The sequence below is a fragment of the Sylvia atricapilla genome, chromosome 8 (genome assembly GCF_009819655.1).
Source record: "Sylvia atricapilla isolate bSylAtr1 chromosome 8, bSylAtr1.pri, whole genome shotgun sequence".
Lineage (NCBI taxonomy): Eukaryota > Metazoa > Chordata > Aves > Passeriformes > Sylviidae > Sylvia > Sylvia atricapilla.
Genome location: NC_089147.1, coordinates 16340947 through 16361674, shown reverse-complemented (window position 1 = coordinate 16361674; position 20728 = coordinate 16340947). Strand labels below are relative to the sequence as shown.

The 20728-nt window shown below is 36.3% G+C and overlaps 2 protein-coding genes across 4 annotated transcripts in view; one reads left to right on the top strand and one right to left on the bottom strand.

The window, feature by feature from the left end:
- The window catches only part of LOC136364167 (protein FRA10AC1), a 19885-nt gene extending 18668 nt beyond the window's left edge, over positions 1 to 1217 (top strand). Inside the window, exon 14 of one of the 2 annotated variants that reach the window (XM_066323838.1) lies at positions 338 to 1217. In XM_066323838.1, the coding sequence (XP_066179935.1) occupies positions 338 to 516 (179 nt within the window). In that variant the 3' untranslated portion in view covers positions 517 to 1217. The remainder of the gene's footprint in view (positions 1 to 337) is intronic. The other variant, XM_066323839.1, reaches the window with a different exon arrangement.
- PDE6C (phosphodiesterase 6C) lies at positions 1211 to 20728 on the bottom strand. Of its 2 annotated transcripts, XM_066323833.1 has the most exons (22): positions 20580 to 20728; positions 20385 to 20474; positions 20012 to 20152; positions 19444 to 19518; positions 19292 to 19356; positions 19119 to 19185; positions 18348 to 18395; positions 17992 to 18141; positions 17161 to 17304; positions 17007 to 17075; positions 14843 to 14989; positions 14364 to 14471; positions 14148 to 14257; positions 12062 to 12149; positions 10154 to 10254; positions 8941 to 9048; positions 8308 to 8371; positions 7446 to 7520; positions 7227 to 7310; positions 6217 to 6370; positions 4091 to 4142; positions 1211 to 3487 (listed from the first exon to the last, which is right to left on the bottom strand). In XM_066323833.1, exons 1-21 carry the CDS (start codon positions 20709 to 20711, stop codon positions 4123 to 4125), a joined length of 2040 nt encoding a protein of 679 aa, XP_066179930.1. In that variant the 5' UTR covers positions 20712 to 20728; the 3' UTR covers positions 1211 to 3487; positions 4091 to 4122. The 2 variants fall into 2 exon arrangements, with proteins under 2 accessions (XP_066179930.1, XP_066179929.1); XM_066323832.1 differs by lacking the exon at positions 4091 to 4142.

Below are 20728 nucleotides of genomic sequence, written 5' to 3'. Positions count from 1 at the left end.
TCATACGTAAGAGGTTGTGTCAAATCTCTTTCCAGTCAGTGAACCTAAAAATGTGTTTTTAAAGAGAAGACATACACAACTCTTGAGGAAAACCTCTGTTAAGCCGCTGCCATACCACTGTTGCCTTACCCCCTACTGTACCAGTAATTATCTTAGCAGTAGGTCCTAAGAGTGCTCACACAGGGAAGTGTGATGGGTATGTAGTGAATAAGTCAAAACTATCTATACCTTCTACAATTCTAATCAGAAGTTTGCTAAAACTTTTTCATACAAAAATTATCTCCTTGGTACAAATCCAAAGCAGAACTTTGACTTTTATTTTTTGTTGTTTTTACAGGGAAGGGGAGTTTGATGAGTATTTTCAAGACTTATTTCTCTAAAACTTGCAATGGATGTAGGCTGATTTTCTTCATGAGTTGTCAAGATGGAAGTCTGGGAATCCAGTCACAGTTTTCGAGAGACATCTATCTGCCAGCATACCTTTTCTACAGTCACTCATATGGACCATTTGGGTGAATTATCTTTGTAGAAGGCTTCAAATCTAAAAACTTTCTGTTTCTTGTAGACTGCATACTCTTGAAATAAGAGAAATACTTTTTTCAGTTCAGTGCAAAATATATATGGCACCCAAACTTAAACAAACATGAATATAATTTATTAACATTACAGCAAGGAAGTTCACTGGTTTTAGTTTATCCCAAACTTCAGCTATTGCCAGATTTTTGTAAAGGAGCATTTTGTAAGATTCTGTGAGTAGTTTAAAGCCATACACTTTAACATATTTATATTTTTAATTTATTAAACAAGAATTAATAGCCTTAAATTTATTGGTTACTTAGACTTCAGTGTTTGGGTATCAGTCTCCGTAAATATTTTCATATGCTATTAGAGAAGTTCAAATTTTGTCAAATATGTGTTCTACTTGAATCAAGTAAGCTATATCTGAAATTTCTCCTACTCCTTTAAAAAGTTCTGTTTCTTGTGACTTTCTTTTAAATTTTAGTTGTAGAGTGATGTGTCTTACAATTCCACCCATAAAAATTTGGTTGGTTGGTGAAATTTTTGGTGTAAAAAATAACATGTGGCTTTCTACTGGAGATGTACGTGACTTTTATGTTATCTGTGCCTTCTGATCTCCTTGTCATTGATGGAACGTTAATCCTTCTTTCACGTGTAATCCTAAATGCACAAATAAAGCATGTATATTGTTTGAGAAACTTACTGCATTCCTTTTTTTCTTTCAGTTGCAACACATATTTAAACATTCATTCAGTCATGTTTCCAAAGAAATATGAATAGGTACCATGCCTATATTTTTTCTGTCTGGTGAAAATTACTGCAGACACGAAGTCAGAATTTTTAAAATTAGTTTTCATGTTAATCTGAGGAAGATCATGTTGTACAAAATATATTTTTGATAAATATGTCTCACTGTAGGTATAGAAAGTATTTCTGGTAAGTATTTGATGTGGACAATATAACAGCAGAGATGGTTTTAGTGTATTTATGAACATTTCACATGCACTCATGAAGAAGTTGAGAACTCTATTTACAAGTATTACTTAACATAATTACATTTTAAACATTTTGTACTTACATAATAAACGACAGTACAAGGACATATTTAGGGTGTCCTTGAATGAGAAAAAAAAAACATATCCTTGCATGAAGGCTTCTTTAGGTAAGAAGGTGGATTTAAAGGTTAATTCTCTGTCATCTTGCTTCTTGCGAGCTTGGCTGAGAGTCAAATCCAATCTGCAGCAATCTGCTTAAACGTGTGCAACTTGCCCAAAGGGGTTTTTGTCGACGGTGTTGCTATATTTGTTGCTTCAAGTATTGTATATTAAGTATGTGTTCTGAATAACTAGCTTCTCTTTGGGTCTTTAAAGCAGAGTTACAAAAAATTACACTATACATATTAAATACATAATTTAATACAGTTTGAATAAAATTACATTATTAAACAACCTTGAAATGGTTTTCTTTAGTAGCGGCATTTAATACAGAAGATAACATGATATCCAGTTTTATGTCATAACTGCATAAAATGTTTTGCCCACTTTTAAGTCAATGTTGTAAGTTTTGGATTTTTTTTGTGGATTCCTTTAATTTTGAGTGATAAATCTACACAGTATCTCTGTTCGTAGAGCATTAGAAGGGTTTGTAAAGAGCAAATTGCTCATTCTCCCTTCCATGTGGATGCAGAGGGTCCTTCAGAGGAAAAAAAATTGTGGTTCTGCTTTGTTTAAAGGAGCAGAAAAAGTGGCAGGATTCAGTCTGAATGCTGAATTTCTCTATTGCAGGAGTTGCATTTGACATCCATCTCCTTAGATTGGAAACAGGTTCCAGTGAATACTCAGGTCGGTGCCTAACAGAGTGGTCATTTGCCTTCCTCCTCCGCAGGAGGAACTGGCTTCCGAGTGGAAGGTGTGGACTTGTTTTGAAGGTTTGGGGAGGAAGATCAGTGTTCGTGAAGAGCTAATTTGTGTGCAGTCTACTGGTTGTAGAAAGACAGGTAATGGGAGTTGTCATGTGCTTTACTTCTGCTTTGCTCTCCCTCAGAAGATTAAATTGGTGCCAATTAATTGGTTTTCAAATACTTTAATTTGCATTTTGAAAGAGATGCACTGGGAATATGTGAGCCTTTTAAAATGCCCTTGAATGCAGATCCTGCTGTAGATATGCTGGTGTATCTTAGTAAATTTTTACTTGTGTGTAAAGTATGATGTTTGTGGTCTGCTATTTTAGATATTTACAATAAAAGCTGGTCAGTTTAGGATCTGCAGGAGAGCCATTTGCATACCATCAAAAGGCTACAATGGCTATAATTTACAGATCTGTCACTGGTAATTTTGGAAAAAATACAGTGTACCATGGGCTTGCTTTTTATAGATAAGAGCTAGGGAATTGTGCTGTGCATTCCTAAAGTGAAAGAAATGTTTTACTCTAGGACTTTACATAGTATTGAAAATAAAGGAAAATGGCAAAATTACAGATTAGGGAATTACACATAATATAAAAATCTAAATATTCAAGTTAAAAATGTTGCAATTTTTTGTTTGAATTTTACATCTTAGATTTCATTCAGTAATTTCATACAACATCTGTCAAAATAATTTGTATTTTTTTTGACAGTGTGTAGAAGTTACATATTTTAACAAAAGTACTGTATGTAAATTGAGCGACATGAAAAAGTACCTAGAGCACACAGTTAACTCATTTTGCACCATTATTTTTTCCAGTTTTTAATTGTAACCGTTTTTTCACCCATTAAAAATTATTTCCAACAAATGGCAAGTGTTTAAGAGGATTAAGAGGTTGATCTACACTATTCTATGCAAAGCAGAAATCCACTGGGGCTCATTGAAGTTCTTTCTAGTTCTTTCTTTTCTCGTAGCAGGAACAGTGTCTGAGACAAAGAATTACAAAACTACACATGTTTTGGATTTTCCTTCTTCACCACCGCCTCCACCTGCAGCACCACTTTCTGTTAAAAAAACAAGGAAGGAAAGTAAAATGAGCATTTTCTGTTAATTTTAGCTCCTCTAATTACTTATTATGGAGTGCTGCTTGTATTTTATGCATATTATGTATGTTTGGCTGTCTGAAATTTCAGTGCTTGTCTGGGATATTGGAATAAGAAACAAGGAAACGTTACATATACATATGTGTAAATAGTGTAGGAGTTGATACCAACATTTCTCAAGGGACCAAACACACACTGAACCACTCTTACTGGAAAGTTTCAGTATTTAAATATATGACTCTGTCCCACACATACAAAGCTGAGGTATGCAAGCCATGCAAAAGAAACTCTTGAATCAATATAATCTGTGAATCTATTTTTGAAGCAATGATAGAAAAACTTTAATTTGACCTAATTGAATAAACCTTTTTCCAACCCTGCATGAATCCCTTTGTAATTACTAATTAAGAGAGAGAGACACTTCACATGTTTTTATTTATAGCTACTGATTCTGTTACTCTCCCTCAAATGATGCCACAGATGTTCATTGGTCATAGTTAATGTAATAAATTGCATTTCCAGATTCACTTAAGGTAAGATACCAATATTAGAATTAAAACTTACATTTGAAAGCTGTGGATCACCATGTTACTAGGTCATTTTCGACCCTTTCCACCTGCATTGAAACATGTCACATAATCAGTGTCCTACCCTCTGTAATTTTTGGATATAATCAACACTATGTTACTAACTATGTATTTGATTTTCTCAGTTTAATACTGTATTTTGCTTTACTTCAGTTCTGAACTTTCCACTGTAGTGGTTCAGCAAACATGTTTATTTTGTGTCTACTGAATGGCTGAGAATAGCCAGGTCAGTGTGTTCTAGAGAAACCACCATGGTTCAGCATGTATCAAATCTTTGTTTGTATGAACTGACTTAACAAACCCGTATATTTACATGGCCTTGATTTGACAGTGTCAGATCTATTCTTCACGAATTTTCATGGTCTCACTCCAGTGCATGTTTTTAAAGGATGCAGAATAATTCCCTTTTGTTTTGTGTTGCCAATTATGATATGTAAAGACCAGATCCTCAGCTTCTGCAAATCAGTCTGTCCATGCTTGCCTGTGTAAGGTTTCCTATTTTCTTAATTCAATTACTTAAGTGATTTCAAAATACCGACAATGTAGGATGGTCGTAACCTCTCAGTGAGTGTAGAAATACCTGACTCTTCCTAAATAGTTTATTTAATTTCTGTTGAAGACGTTTATGGTTAGGAGCATTGGATCTGACTTTGGTAACTTTTTTTGGTGATGTTCTTTGCTGAGAAAGCAAATGTCTAAGGAGATCTGAAGTTGTGTAAGGAGGTCCCAGGTTTGGTTTTGTTTTGCTGGTATTTCTGTAAAGTTCAGATGGTTATGTTCCAGTGTAATGAAAAACATACTGGCAACCAGCTAGTTCTCAGCAATAAATGAATCTTAAATAAAAATTACATGATTTCAAAAAAATGAAAGTGTCATTGAAAATAAATTTGGGAGTAAATAGGAGGGTGGAATTTCTGTGAAAATGTGTAAGTAGTATCACAGTACGAGCAGGCCAAAATATTTGACTCATTCTATTACACTCTTCCAAAAATCTGCTTTGATTAAATCATGTAACTTACAGTACTTCTTAAACCACTTTGCAACAACTTTTTGATTTTTTGTTTAACATTTATTTTTATTGTAACCTTGTATCAATTTTGTGGGAGCCAATAACTGACACTGACACACACACATTGACAGTAACTTGATGGGTGGCCTTGAATAGCTTCTTTTGTGTGAAGTGTGAAGAATACTCACCTATTTCCCACAGATACTGATTAAAAAATAAATTATTTGGTACTGTTTTATATTTTAAAGATGTGTGAAACACAGAGTAAACTAACTTTTTTTCTTTAAACTAGCTGACCATATTATCACTGTTTTAATCACACAAGGGTTTTTTTAATCTTTGAACCTTTTCAGTTGTCTCAGTCAATTGACAGAGCTGTAGACCTGCTGCTCCACGTGCATTACAAAGAATAAAAGTAACTGACTCATTTCATGCTTACACTTGAGTGACAGGTTTCAAGTTTCTATAAAACCAGATTCTCTTTCTATGTTATGCTGAGCAGAACCATCCTTCGAATTTTAGGACTTGGTCTGTTTTTGGAAAATTAATATTGAATTTCTTATATGAGAGAGTGTATTTCTGCCAAGAAATGGGTGGTAGGGAACTAGAGCCAAAAGCTTTATCTTAAGCTTGGAAGAGAAGTTGGGATTGGCACTTTTTTATGTTCTGAATGCATACTCTCTGTTCCTTATGTTTTTCATTTTCAACTGAAAACAAAGCACCTGAAAACATTTGAGGCTGATGCCACAGAGAATTTTGATACATCTCTTGTATTTCAGATAAGCAAGTGTTTATTTACATTCAACTTTAAGTCTTTAGACAGAAGAAATGCTATGTTCCCTTCACTTTTGTGGTGGTCATATTATATAATTCTGCAGTTCACAAAATGAGGTCAGTGTACTGGATTTGTGTAGTCTTTAAAGGTTACTTCTCTTTCAAGTATAGATAAAGCTAATTTGGCTAATTCAGAACTTGCATACCATTAGTATAAAGTTTAATATTGCACAACTGCAATGCATGTGTGAATTTGAGAGAGAGAATATGTTGACTGCCATAAAAATATATGTTAATGAAAATTTAAGAAGTTACTTAACCTTTTTGGGCAGCTGCTTCTTCTTCCTTTTTCTTTTGTTCCTCAATAGCTTTCATCTTCTCTTCATATTCATCAGCTCGTGTTTTCCATTCAACCCTGTTGTTTTGAAGACCATCAAACATAGGTGTGATTTCCTTGTGAAACCTCGAGAATTCCTGTAAAAGCAATTGAAGTTAGTAAATTAGAAATTTGTAAACACTGATGAATTGTTAAGTCTGAAATTGTGGAAATACTGCTGAGAAAACATTTCATTTTTCTATTACATTTAATGCCAAGGCATTTTGCTGGAAATACTGTTGGGATAATAATGCCCTATTGTGCACATAGTCTGTTAGGAAAATACTGGAATTACATGCTGCACATTTTAATGTCTTCCCTAATCCCACATATGATAGCCTGACTCATATAATAGAACTATGATATTTTATTATATGATTATCAGGATCAGGATACAATTTTAAAAAATCTGTTATCTGGTAATAAATTCCAAGCAGATGGGGATATTTCTGAAGATGTTAAAAAATCACATCACGTTTTTGCCTGATATTTTTGGATAATAAAAACTAGACAGGGATTAAGAATGTGGACATTTCAGTGCCTTACAGAAGAAACAGTATATTTACACGTCCCAAATATTGCATATTCCTATTCCCTTTGCTGTGCTATTAACTGCTGGTTTTTTAACCATCCACACTGCTTGCTTATATTAAATGGGACTAGGAAGAATCAAGCTGGACTTTGTAACTCAGTCTTTCAAGGCAATAACAAAACCTCAGCATCCTAAAGTTTCACTGGGATCTTCCTCTTTTATGAATTTGCTTCATATCTCTTGAATTTCCTCTATGAGAACATTTCTTTGATGTAACAAAATACTGAAAAATTACGGTGGTTGTGATAGTTCACCCTGAGACCAAGAGTACTGCTGCTATCTAGAATTTTTACTGCAACATCTTGTCACTAATTGTGCCATCAGAAGTGCCAGAACAGGAAAACAAAACCAGTTATTCTTACCTTGTACACAAATGTACACACAAAATCTATGAAACCAACTTGGAGCTTAGGTAGTTCATCTCCCTTGTTTCTGTCCATCATAGGCTAGAACAGAAGAGCAGTAATTTAGAGTATGTAGATATCATGTTTTTTGCATGTTAAGCATCATGGTTCATTATTTATTGCATGTTTTAGTAATAGCTAATATTGCTTAAGGCAGTTAAATTATTTAGTACTTACAATAGGTTGTTGCTGTAGCACAGTTCGTTCCAGGTCACCTTGCTCCCAGAATTCATTTGCAACCATGAGGGCAACCTGAATAGGTACAATTCAGTGGAATTGTGAGCAGATAGTAGTACATTTAAATAAGTAAAACAAGGCCTTCCAGAAAATGTGAAAAACAAACAGACACTGTCTGGTGTACTTAAGGCTTTTCCCAGCAGATTATCACTTGCAGTATTTTGATGCATGCTGAGTAAATAAGAGATTGTTGCCAACCGAAACCAGGCAATATTAGCAACATAAGAGTCTTGTAATACCTGTAATGTGTATAACTTAGAAGAACAAGTATTTGCAGTTGTATTTTGATTATGCTTGTTAAAACATATTCCTGTAAGACTAAGTGATGAGCTTCAGCAAGATGGTAAATAAATACTGGAGTACTTGAAGTACTTATGTACTACTCTGTATTACAGATTTTTAGTTTGTTTAAGCTGCTTTACAGTGGCGCCAAGATCTACAGAATAGACACAATTCACTATTAATTCTGTGCCTTAAAAATAGCTAGAAAGTAGCAAAAGTTATCTAGCAAAGAAATAATTGAGTGATATTTAAGGGTAGGTAGAACAGCTGCCAGAATCAGCAGTACCAGTTTTAGTGGAAGGACAAGTAGAGAAGGGTTGACAGCTGTAGAGTGTTTGAGACATCACTGACCACCTACACTCACAGTGACAGACAGGTAGAGGTTCTTTTCTGGAGGCAACAGGTACTTAAATATGTATCAAGTAATAAGAAGTTAATTAATTTTTCTAATTGATCCTGCACCAAAATGGGCAATAAAACAGAGAGTAAATGCAGTATTGTGTACTTCAAAAGTACATACCTTACTCTGCACTTCCCAGGGCTTGGTTATTGCAGACAGGTCACATCCAGTCATCATCATAGCCCTTTGAAAACAAAAACCAAAACTAAGAATACAGTTTTGGATGTCAGAAGGATGGTACCAGACTCCCTCCAGTGCTGCCCAACCACAGGGTGAGAAGCAATGGCAATAAACTAAACCACAAGAAGTTCCACTTCCACATGAAGAAGAACAAATATCCATTAAGGGTAGAAGAGCACTGGTACAGTTTACCAAGTGATGCTGTGGAGTCTGTCTGGGGACATTCAAAACCTGCCTGGACCAGTTCCTGTGTAACCTGCTCTATGTCACCCACCCTGGGAGAGGGGTTGGACAGGATGATCTCCAGAGGTCCCTACCAACCCTAACTATCCAGTGCTAGGATGATTATAAAAAAAAAAGGTCTAGATTTTAAGGAATGTAGGATGCCAAATGAATTAATATTTTGCACATTTTAAGAAGATTATAGGCATCAGTTTCTAAATTAAAATCATGGTTATACTCATCATCAGACAGTAACACTAAGTCCAAATTTGCATGTTTAGGTGTCCAAATTCTTTTAAAATCTAGTCCTAGATAATCGATTGAATAAGGAGTAAAATATTAACCACATACATGATGACTTCTTTTTTCGTTGGGTCAATAGATATATACTTAATTGCCTGCTCTTCTGTCTCCATTTTTTCAATTGCATCCACAATCTTTTGAAACATAGTTCTTTTCCTGTTAAAACAAACCATTAAAGCATATATTACTGAATGTGAGTTCCTGCATTAAAAATTAAATATAAAATCACATTTATGATATTTGTGCTTTTCCCAAGTACCATCCTAGTTATACTAGTATCAAAACAATACTTTCCTGCTGTTGAATGCAAACTTTTTAGGTAACCTATACACTTTGATTTTGCTGCATAGCACTGACATGTGAAGTAATATGTCAGAGTTCCTGACAAATAAACAAGCAATTCCCTACCTCTTCAGATTAAACTCTTTGGGGTGACATTCTCATTTTTTTAGCATTACATGTTACTTCCTGTAACATACTGAACTGGGAAGAGTGAAGCAAATACTAATAGATGTTTTGCCACTCCCTCCCATCAAAAATCCTAGGAATTACTAAGACCTGACAGAAAAGAACTTTCAAAAACATAAGCCTGTCTTGCTACTGCTTCATAAATCTTTTCATTTTTGCTTAGAATGAATGAATTAATGCAATTACTGGTCCCTAAATCTTAATAACCGCTATTAAACAATTTCCTTAATGTTTACCTTTTTTTCTGACTTTAAATTGTCCCAGTCATAAAAAAAAGCCTCCACATATTTTTAAGGAAGACACCCCTTATTAAAGCACATTAATTCGCTAACTTAGGAACAGATTGATAGTTTGATATTTGGAGTCTTTGGCCTATTTAGCCCTGGGATCAGTGGATGTCTGCCTGGGTTTTTTTAATTTTCAGCATACTCCTGTTTACTCTGACTATCTGTTGTATGGTATGTTAAATACCACATGTGCACACAACCTTATGATTAGGCTACTGACTCCACACTTCTGGAATACAGTGCTTGCTGTAACTAAAAGTGTATTGGAATGACCTACTAAATGTATTACCTACTAAGTATTATATAAATTCATTTGAAAGCTTATAATCAAACTAAGAATGTCTTGGATTTTGCAAGAATTAGACTTAACGACAATGTTAAATAAATCTATGTTCTCCGCATATAAATATCTTTGGATGCTGCATATAAACAACTAAAAACTGCAGTTATACATTCAATAGGATTGATTTTTTTTGATAAGAAGTTATACAGAATTTAGTACTTACTTGAAATACAAAGCCAAGTCAGTTGCTATTATTGCAACTTCAAATAAGTGTAGAACGGTTTCATACTGGCGCTTATTTAGGTTCTGGAAGATGTTTAAACTCTGCAAGGTGGAAAGTTTAGGATTTCAATTCCTTTTATAACACTGTCTTTGGTTTGTACTATACAGATTGTCTCACAAAATCGGCCAAATACAGTCCGTAAACTAAAATAATGATAAAAATTAAAATTTCACATTCCATTACCCTAATTTTCTTGACTTTTTAAAGCTTTCCAGTTCCCATTTTCTTCCTGTTAAACTGGGTTGGCACAATTGCCTGCAGCAGTGTGTGGGACATACCTTGGTACATGCAGTGTCCTTTCCCTCAGGCAAAGGGAATGAGACCATCATACAGCATTTTTCTAAGTGACTTAGTTTTATCATACAGCATTTTTCTAAGTGTCTTCATTTTATTTCCTTCTTTGTAACAGAGATACAAGGCCTGTGTGAGCCAGGGCACAGTGATGCTGCTGCTGAGAGCCTCCAGAGGTCCTGCCAGCTGCTCTGCCCGAGAGCAGGAGTCAGCCCCTGACATCTCACATTTGGAAAAATACATCACCATCAATAAAGGGGAAGGTCTTTGCTTGTTTGTTTTCATATCATAAGCCTTCCAGGTTTTTTATTAGCAACAGTGCTACTGCTTAGCGTAAGGATTTATTCCACGGCCTCATGAAGCGACAGCATCACCACAGGGATTAGAAGTGGAAAAGGAGGGTGAAATGGGTGCCTGCCCTGCTGCTGCAAACAAGGGATGGAAGGGATGCATATGTACATGCCCTGCTGTTAAATCACCCAGCAAAATACACGGTAGAGAGTGTCAGTAGTGTTCCTTGGCTGTGGCGGGGCCGGAGCCTGAGGCCGCTGAGGGCAGAGTGGCCGGGCCCAGCGGAGGAGCAGGGCCCTGAGGGGCAGCTGAGCCTGAGCGTGCGGCGGGAGCGCCGGCCCCGCTGCCGGGACGGCAGGAACAGGGCAGGAAGAGGGCAGGAACAGGGCAGGAATAGAGCAGGAATAGGGCAGGAACAGGGCAGGAACAGGGCAGGAACAGGGCAGGAACAGCGCAGGAATAGGGCAGGAACAGGGCAGGAATAGAACAGGAATAGGGCAGGAATAGGGCAGGAACAGGGCAGGAAGAGCGCAGGAACAGCGCAGGAAGAGGGCAGGAACAGCGCAGGAATAGGGCAGGAACAGGGCAGGAACAGGGCAGGAATAGGGCAGGAACAGGGCAGGAAGAGCGCAGGAACAGCGCAGGAAGAGGGCAGGAACAGCGCAGGAAGAGGGCAGGAACAGCGCAGGAATAGAGCAGGAATAGGGCAGGAACAGGGCAGGAACAGGGCAGGAACAGCGCAGGAACAGGGCAGGAACAGGGCAGGAACAGGGCAGGAACAGCGCAGGAACAGCGCAGAACACCTAACGGGCTGCCAAACCCCGGCCCTGTTCACACGGTAGGGGGCGGTCAGCCCTGAGGGCAAGGGGGCCCTCCGCCAACATCTCCTTTTGTTCCTCAGCTGCCAGAGCCTGCGGCTGAATTCAGACCTCATAAACCAGGCACAGCCGTTGAACGACAAGATTTTGCATATATATATTGTATTTTTTGCTTTGGTTTCGACATCAACTGTTTTGTGCAAACAGAAAAAAACCTGAGAAGTGTGAGTGAGGCCGAGGAAAAGCTTTTCTATGTGGGGTGAAAGTGTTTCAGACAGAATCACTGATGTTTCACTAGAAGTGGAAAATGCATAAGAATTTCTTAAACTTCTGAATTTTATTCTTATGTGGACCTAGAGAAATGCATGAGACCCAGTAAAATTTGGAACATTTTAAGTTAATTGGATCTTCAGTGTTGATTAGCACAAGGAGACAGTCCATGACGTACCTCATCTTGCAGCAGGGTTTTACTGTACTCTAGGTGATGCCTTTCTAAAATGGAAGAACCATGAAGTTTTGCCAGGGGAGCAGCTGACCTGTGAAAAAATAAGCAATTCTTTAGAGTGTTATATATATAACTTTAAGGCAATATTTTTTAATCAGGTTTCATATTATTGGGATAATAGTGTACATAAGCTATGATGCAGACAAAAAAAAAAAAACCCAACCCAACTTGCTTCCTTTCATTTCTGTGACTGAGTAATGATGGAACTTGGAGAGTGCTGGGTGATCAGTGCCCACTAAAGTCAAAGTCATTGTTAGATGCCTCTAAACTCAAAAGCTTTGGTATTTAAAATATGCCTTTAAGTTGTCTTATGTGTTCGGTTTTGCTGTTTGTTTAATCTATGCTCCTTTTATGTACCTTAAAAGTAGACTTCATCAATCTTTCAGTGGCATGGCTTTTGAACTCTTGTATATCTGTAATGACTGGGCCATGTGCCCTGGGATTCTAGTTAACTATAACTCAAATCTAAAATAACAGTATAATGGAGTTTAAATCTTCTAATGCCCTTGGGCTACTTCACTCCTGCAAAATTGCCATTTTATGAACAACAGAAGTCCTGATAGCTCAGGGTTTTTCAGTTTTACCATAGGTCTTAAAGCATTCCCTGACAGTGGACTAAGCTTCAAGAAGAGGAGATTCTGTATCAGATTATGGTTGTGAGATGAAGGGTAGGAAGCCATCCTACCTACACGGGCTCCTGGTAGTTCTACGTGTTTGGAAGTGTATTCTCCTCCTTTTCCCCTTGGTTTATAGCTCTGTTTCCCAGATAACCCAAGGTGGATTGCTACATGGCACCCTATTTTCTGATGTGATTAGGACTGTCATGGTAAAGCCTGATGAGCTCTATAAATAGCTTTACTGCGTAGGACCTCATGTAGAGGGCTTTCATCCAGGGAAGACCACAGCGGGAAGATTTAAACCCGACCTGCTACAACCCCCCTTAAACTTGTTTGGATAAGAGGCAGCCCATTGAATAAGAATCAGCATCTGTCATTCTCTTTTCTACGTCACCTGGAGAATCCCTGGGAATAATCAGAAAATCCCTTTGCGTCACTGCTCTAGTACACAGGCTGAAAAGGCTGAAATGTGAGGAGTGGATTCAGGGTCAGAGGGGTAGGATCAGTCACTCTGGAGATATGGTTGGTGGAAACTAGCCAGAAAATTACAATCTCCTGGTACACATGCTATTCTGAGAAACGTGTTCTCTGGCTAGCACATGGAAACAAGCCCACACAGATTATGCAAAAAATTAAATGGTGGGATGTTCACTCCTCAGGAGGAGAATGGGTGTCATCTGATACCTAATGTTTTAATACAAAGGGAAATTTAAATTAATTAATATTGTTTCATAACAAACAAGGTAAAAATCACAAAGAAATCCTTTAGAATATTTTCTCAGAACATATTACAGCATGAATTGCAAAGCTTTAAACTCATGATGCGTAATATCTGGACCTGTGGACCCAGCGGTAGAACTCAAGCTTGTTGACTCAGACTTTCATATAACATGAGGAGATTACAACTCAGGAAAGGACCTATATCAAGAAACTGAGTATGGGCTAGGAACAACTGAACTAGTCAAATTAGACAGTGGAAAACAGAGAAAAAAATTCAGTCTCCCTGGCCCTTGTCTATGTCACATCTTGAATCTCTGTCCAGAAAAATGCTTATACTCTGTCTTGAAAAAGTAATCCAATTATGGATTTTAATTTGCTTTACTAATTTCTTTGTGTCCTCAGGTGCATGAGGCTCTGTCTGCTACTATCCAAGCATTGCTAGAGTTTTAGAAAGTTAGAGTCTTTAAAATGGATTGCAGCTTCAGGAGATCCTTCTAAGATCTCTTTGCATTTTGTCTTTGTGTTTCAGCTGCCTGAAGTGCCCTGGGGCAGAATCTTCTGCAGTAGAAGTACTTATTCATGCCAGATGAGTATGGAATATATAGCTTATATTTTTGCATGTTTTGACTTTTTTAGTGTTTGTTTTCCACTAAAAGTAGTACATTTCCCTACATTTGATATCTAATACTTACTTCATTTGATACAAGTTATTGGTCCCTCTATGATCAATGTCATGGCAGAAAGCAGCAGCAACCATGGCAAAGGCTTCTAAATCAGTATAGTATTTCTTTATTTTGCCTGTCTGTAAAAGAAAACAGATAACTCTGAGCATGTGTCTTCCTGAATTTGCCATCTGGAGTTGAAAGAATACTAATTAATGATTTTGGAGTTAATATTAGCAACATTACCATCAGCAGAGTGAACATTGTTTGTCCCACATTGAATCCATGTCTCCAGTTATGGTAAGTGATATCCCGATAACCCTTCCTGACTGTGTACATCCATCTTGTAAGGACCTATGGGAGCAAAAGTGAGTCAGACAGCTGTTAATTGAAACAGAACAAAGGAATTCCCATTAAATAACTAGAATATACTATAAAATTACTTAATTGTGCCAGGCCTTTGAAAACAAATGTTCTTCATTGAAACATGGAAACAGGAAATTTTTCTTACATAGATGTGTGGATTTAAATCCTTGCCTAGCTTACACAATTCAGGATTAATTTTATGTTTTTATGACAAATATGTAAACACTTCATTGAAAATGGAAGATTGCTAACCATACCACTAATATTTTAGTATTGCCTACTTCTAGATTAAAAATATGTAAAATCAGTTATTTTTCTTCTATTTAAAGGTAAATGTAAACAAGAAAAATAAACCAGACCTCAGCTGGAACTTTGAATTTTTCAACAACATTTATCTCAAAGAACAGTCGTATTCCACATGTTATCAGGCCGTGCTCTGTAACAGGAAAGTCACTGAAGCGGAATTCATACAGTTCTAAATCTTTTGGATCAGGTAATTCTTCTTTCTGTTAGGAAATATAAAAAACAATGGGTTTTCTGTCAAGAACAAAGTTGGAAAAGCTTTTTAAATTTTCTTCAGTAGAAATATTGCTCAAGGACAGTATGCTTACTATCTCTCCAAAGGTCTCAGGTGTCAGTATGAACTAATGTGTATTAAACTATGAAATGCAATCATGATACTGCTGGCATTCTTCTCAAAATTAGATAAATTAATAGATAAAAGCCTTGGGCAATTCATACTCTAAATTCCAACACAATGTGTTGTGACCATCTCAACATTACCTTAGTTTAGAAATCTTGGTCCTTAGAAATTCTCTTCCCTGGTATAAAATCGCCATTCCCCCCACCCCCCAATAAATTCTCCCACTTTTAGCCTGATCTCAAGGCTACATTCATCTTTTTCTCAACCAAATTAAATTGCCTATTTTGTATCCATTATATAGATTCACATTGAATAGCCTAACTGGTAATAGTGGTATTACTGAACTGTTCTCTAACACTCTTCATCTCTCTCAAAGCCTAGAGAGAGCAGCATCATATTTTAAAGAATGTCTTCCAATCCAAGCAAGAATTCTTCAAGGAAGTCTGGTGTAACACAAAAAAATAGCGTATATTATCACAATGACTCCCTTCCTCCTCAGCAGTCTATAAATGATCTTCACTTTATGGAGAAAGAAAAAAGATGACTGAATGTATGCACATATTTCAACAAATAAGGCTCATCATCCCTTTCCTTTTCCCTGGGTTTTTCCTTTATATCTATGCAGATCTGAGATCAAGGACAAAGAAACCTAGACTAGTGTTGTTTTAAGACCCATCACTTGGTGAATCATCAGATCTAGAAACACCTGCTTTATCCTATTAGTTATCTGGGATTCCAGGTCTTATAATAGGATAAAGCACTTGCATGTAGCCTTGGCAGTGCAGAAGATATTAGACCTTTGAATTTGTGACTCCACAATGTTGAAAGAACAAATTGCTTTTTGTAGATTTAAAAATTCATGCCAGTATTTTGTTTTTAAATTTGGAGCTTGTATCAGAATAATCAGATTTTATTCTATCAATGGAGAAATTTTATAATGTCTATTATTTTTTGAAGATTTTCATGCTGCTAAATTAAATTTCCTTTAAAAGGCTTGTGAAGCTACACACTTTCTGTTGATGTTTTTTATTTCACCACATGCAAGCTGCGTGAGCATCTGTTGTGTGGAAGCCAGTAAATCATTAATACCAATGCATTCCAGCATGCACATATAGATAACTAAAAAGAGTTTCATGAGATCTTTTCCCTATGGCTATGTGTACATTAGGAAATGTGGTGTAATAGGAGGAAATATGTGAAGTGGTTGGTACTGGAAGTCAACAGATTTGTGTATATTTTGACCTTTTTTACTACAGACTAGCTCTGTTTTGATCCATTAACAGTGGAAGTTCATTCAGTGTTTTCATTCAGAGCATGTCTTTGCTCTGAATTTGAGGTTTTTCAGATAAAGTACACCAATTCATGTGCTCCAGGGCAGCTAAAGTGCTCCAAATGGACAAGAAAGAACTTTCTTCCAAAGTCACTGCCTTTCTAGATTGAAATACTAAGGCAGTCAGAGAACAGTACTACAAATTCATTTTTGTTTAGTAGTAGCAGAGTAGTAGAGCAGAGAACTCATAAGGTCAAATCTGTTTTGTCACTGTGGAGTCACAAGTCACTGTCTTTAGACTTCTCTGCCTACGGAAATATAGGAAATTTCAGGAAATACAAAAAATGCAGGAAAATGCAGAAAATGCAGGAAAAATAATCTGAAAGTAAGTCTGGGACAGAATGCGTCCCCGTAGGTAGCAGTGGGGTTTGCACAAAGGAGAGAAGATGTTGAGGATGTGTTACTAAATCAACCCCCTCTGGCCTGTGGAACTGATAGCTAACATTGATTGTATTAATCAGGATTTCAACAAACACAATCTTTTCTATGATGAGGACACATTATTGTCTGATATAAATACACCACCAGAATTTTTAGTTTAATGACTTACCAAAATCCTGATTAGATCCTTTTGATCACATTCCTCTAAACTTTTTGCATTTAATTTCTCCTTGTATTTCTAAAAACAAAAGAAGAGTAAGAAAATTCAGGTTTTGTGTAGTAAGTTTCCTGTTTTAATTTAGTGGCTGTGGACAGAAACTTACCAGGATAGATTCAACTTCAGCAGGGGTGGCCTTTGTCTGGTACATGAGCATTTCCTGAGCAATGTCTTTCCTGTTTTCAAGTTTATTCATTTTGTCATAAGTGTCAGTATTTAAAACAGACCACCCCAGGAACTGTGTGAGAGTCTGCAACAAAGTCAAGTAAAGCAGAGATGATGCCATGACAACAGAATGAACCTGATGATTTTAACTTAGTTTTCATAAGGTCCTATTTCTGTTAATGCCCTTTGAAAAGCAAGGCACTACTCTGCTTGTTAGAGGCCTTTATCTTCCTTCAGCCAAGTCTGTTAGCCCTCACATCTTCTAAGGACGTTTGGGTCAGCCTAGTAATTAAGTAATTCATATTCCCATTTTATATACAGGACTTTGAGGCTTATGAAGCTTAAATCAGGTAGGTGGACTTGGGTACACTGTGTAACATCTTATCTTGCCTGAGTGCATGCGATTATGAATGCTCTGTGAACTCCCATGATCACAGGCTTGGCAAGCATTGGCAGCAGCACACTATACCTGCTTACCAACTGCTACTTAGGAGATGCTGACCGGCATTAAAAAGTCAAAGCATTAAAAGTAAAATTATAAGCAACTTTTTTTCATCACTGGAATGTAAATGATCACTCAGAAATTTTCAGTTTTATAAAGGGAGATAAAATCTCAGATTCTTAAGAAACTGCATTTTGAAGAAGATAGACGCTTGGCTAGATGTTAGCATGGCCTATTTGAAAAAACTTTGACATATAAAAATGACTTTTTACTACAATATTTTTTTAACATCACATAGCTCCTCAAACCCTCTAATCCTGTTAAGCTTACTTCAGTGATCTGCTCATCATACTCATCAAAAGGTTTTCCATCTTTCCTATTGTAAAATGTTGCAACTCCCACAATTTCTTCTTTTTTGTTGACAATAGGCAATGACAAGACATTTTTGATAACCCATCCAGATTCATCCACTGGTCCTTTCTGTAGGAAAACCAAAACCAAGAAATGTGTATTTCTTTGAAAGTAATAATACAGCTGTGGACATAAGCAATGTAACAAAAGTATTTTGTTTGTGCATCACAATCAAATGAGAAATTATTTTTACTATCAACTGTATAACCAATTGGTGGCAAGCACTAGAATATTTTTCTACAATATTTTATAATTATTAACATTACTGAATTTACCTGAAATGTGAAGTATTCATCTGCTGGTGCATTCATCATGTTACAAATCTGCGTCATAAAGAAAATGACACATTGTTTAAATGGAATATAATGTTCATCAAAACTTGGTCTAATATTTTAAGAGGAATATTTATTTTCTAAGCTAGCAATAGTGACCATCCTAGCTAGCTACAGAAACTAGAACCATTTCTCTTAAATGTGGTTATTCTAACAGACATCATTCTGGAAGGTTTGTAGCAAAGTCCCTCAGTGTCTCACAGTGCAAGAGCATAATGGTTAAGAAAACCTCTTCCAGTTTAAAATGGCATGGGGGTTTCTAGAAAGAAATAATTGAGTACTAAAGGCTCTATTAAAAATGCCACAGGGTTATTCATAGCTGTCATACATCCTGACTTTGAATTACTATGTCTATGCAAGAAGATATAGGAAATTAAGAAAAAAATTAAAACCTTGCATTGTGCTGATTTTCTTACTTTGGCATGATTGGTGACATTTATCACACCTGGAAAGTGACATCAGACACACATATTGTTCCTCTGATATCACCACAATACAAGGGAAATTATCCTGCTGTATTCACGATTTCTGCTGAGACTTTCTTTCCATCCAAAGTACTGATTTAAATGATTTCACTGGAAACCAAAGGCACTGGAAGCATCATGGTATTTTTGCAGAGGCTTTTGATCATGGGGAGGTTTGGCGCATTTTTTTGTTCAATCAGAACAACAGCATGGTTTAAAATGCTAGTTTTTAGTTTTGCTATGGACTTACAAGACCATTTTCAGCAACATATGTTGGCAATCCACTGACAAGACACCAGTGATCTGCTGGAGGTGACCTTTTGAGAGACAATGAAATTAATTTATTTCTACGATGTAGACATGCTATTCTATCCCAGCAATATCTAATTACCACACATTCACAAGCTGCCAACGAATACTCACGGAATGACTTTGATTTCTTCTTGTCCATGTAACAGATAGTCAATAATCTTATAAAAGTTGACTTCCTAAATAAAAATATAAAAACATCTAGGCGACTTGTACAACTTCAACATCAAACTTAAGATTCATTAAAAAAAAATTAATATCCTCACTCGTCCATCGGGTGTCTTGGGGCCTTTGTAAGGCTCTGCCTCCCCCAGCCGGATTGGCCACTCGTCATAGAACTCCTGAGAAAATGAAACACAGGGAAAAAGGAAAAAAATCAGTTCTGTGTTCCTAAATAACATCACATCTGTGTATTACAGTTTGATTTTTATTTCTATGTAGTTTACTATGGCCATGTTTCAGATAATATTAAGAAAAACATCGATAATTATATTCCAGACAAGAAATGTTTGCCAGCAAATTGCAGGCTAATCTTATCCCTAAATAGTTGTACAACTTTATTGTTCTTTTAGCTGGTAGATACTTCTAAAGCAATAATTGGACCTGTACCTCTACCCTTTCTCACATGGAATTATGAATATGAAAAATTATTTCAGAATTGGCCTTTATGTTTAATTTGGTTGTGTCATTTGCCATACTAATATTTTGCATGTAATCTTTGTAACATTGTTAAATTTTATATGAATTATCCCAAAGAGTTAGAAAACATGGTAAGTTTGTGTCTTGCAAACTTCACCCCAGGAGTTTCTAACGAGTAGGAAAAATAGTTGTTACCTTCTCTTTAGTCATGTCCAGCAGACCAACAGAGTATCTTTCACAATTCAAATACATTCGAATAGTATACAGTGCTTTATGAAACTGTCGTTCTATATCTGTTAGCTCCTCAAATACTTTGTTGGCAGACCACAAAAGCATCTATTTGCAACAAAAAAAGAAAGAGAATAATGCTCAGAACAGTACGAAAACATAAACATAAGAATTCTAGGCATTCTAGAATGAAATTATAAGTTGCATCACTGTTAACAAACTAAAAAAAAAGAATAGATTGTATCCCTACTTCAATAAGATTGCAAGAATATAAAATAGTGGGAATAATAGGTGTTTCAGAGGAAAAAGGAAGTATTTTTATTAAAAAATGCTTCTATACCTGGCTTTTTCGTGACTCAATATTGTAGAGATACGACGTATGATTATTTCTTATCATCATTGATATAAAGTTGAGGTATTTTTTAAATACCTAAAAATGACAAAGATCAAAAAAAGACAAAAGTATTAAATTAAGATATAGAGTCACTCAAACTACTTGTTGAACTTAGAGCTGTGTTATTGTGTGACATTTTACCTCTTCATCCTCTTTTGAGAACTCAGGGGCATTTAATTTGTTGAGTGCCATCACAACAGCAAGCACCTCTTTACCCTGTGTAACTGCAGTTGCCAACATATTGACTGTTTTATAACCAGTTTTTTTGTCCATAAAGTCAGAAAAATGGT

Excerpts from the sequence above, each read along its gene's own strand:
- PDE6C (XM_066323832.1), bottom strand. The coding sequence starts at position 20,711 with ATGGACAAAAAAACTGGTTATAAAACAGTCAATATGTTGGCAACTGCA. Across the intron at positions 19,519-20,011 it reads TGGACATGACTAAAGAGAAG|GAGTTCTATGACGAGTGGCC; the intron begins GTAACAACTATT and ends TCATTTTCTCAG. Across the intron at positions 14,472-14,842 it reads AATTCAAAGTTCCAGCTGAG|GTCCTTACAAGATGGATGTA; the intron begins GTCTGGTTTATT and ends TTGCTCCCATAG.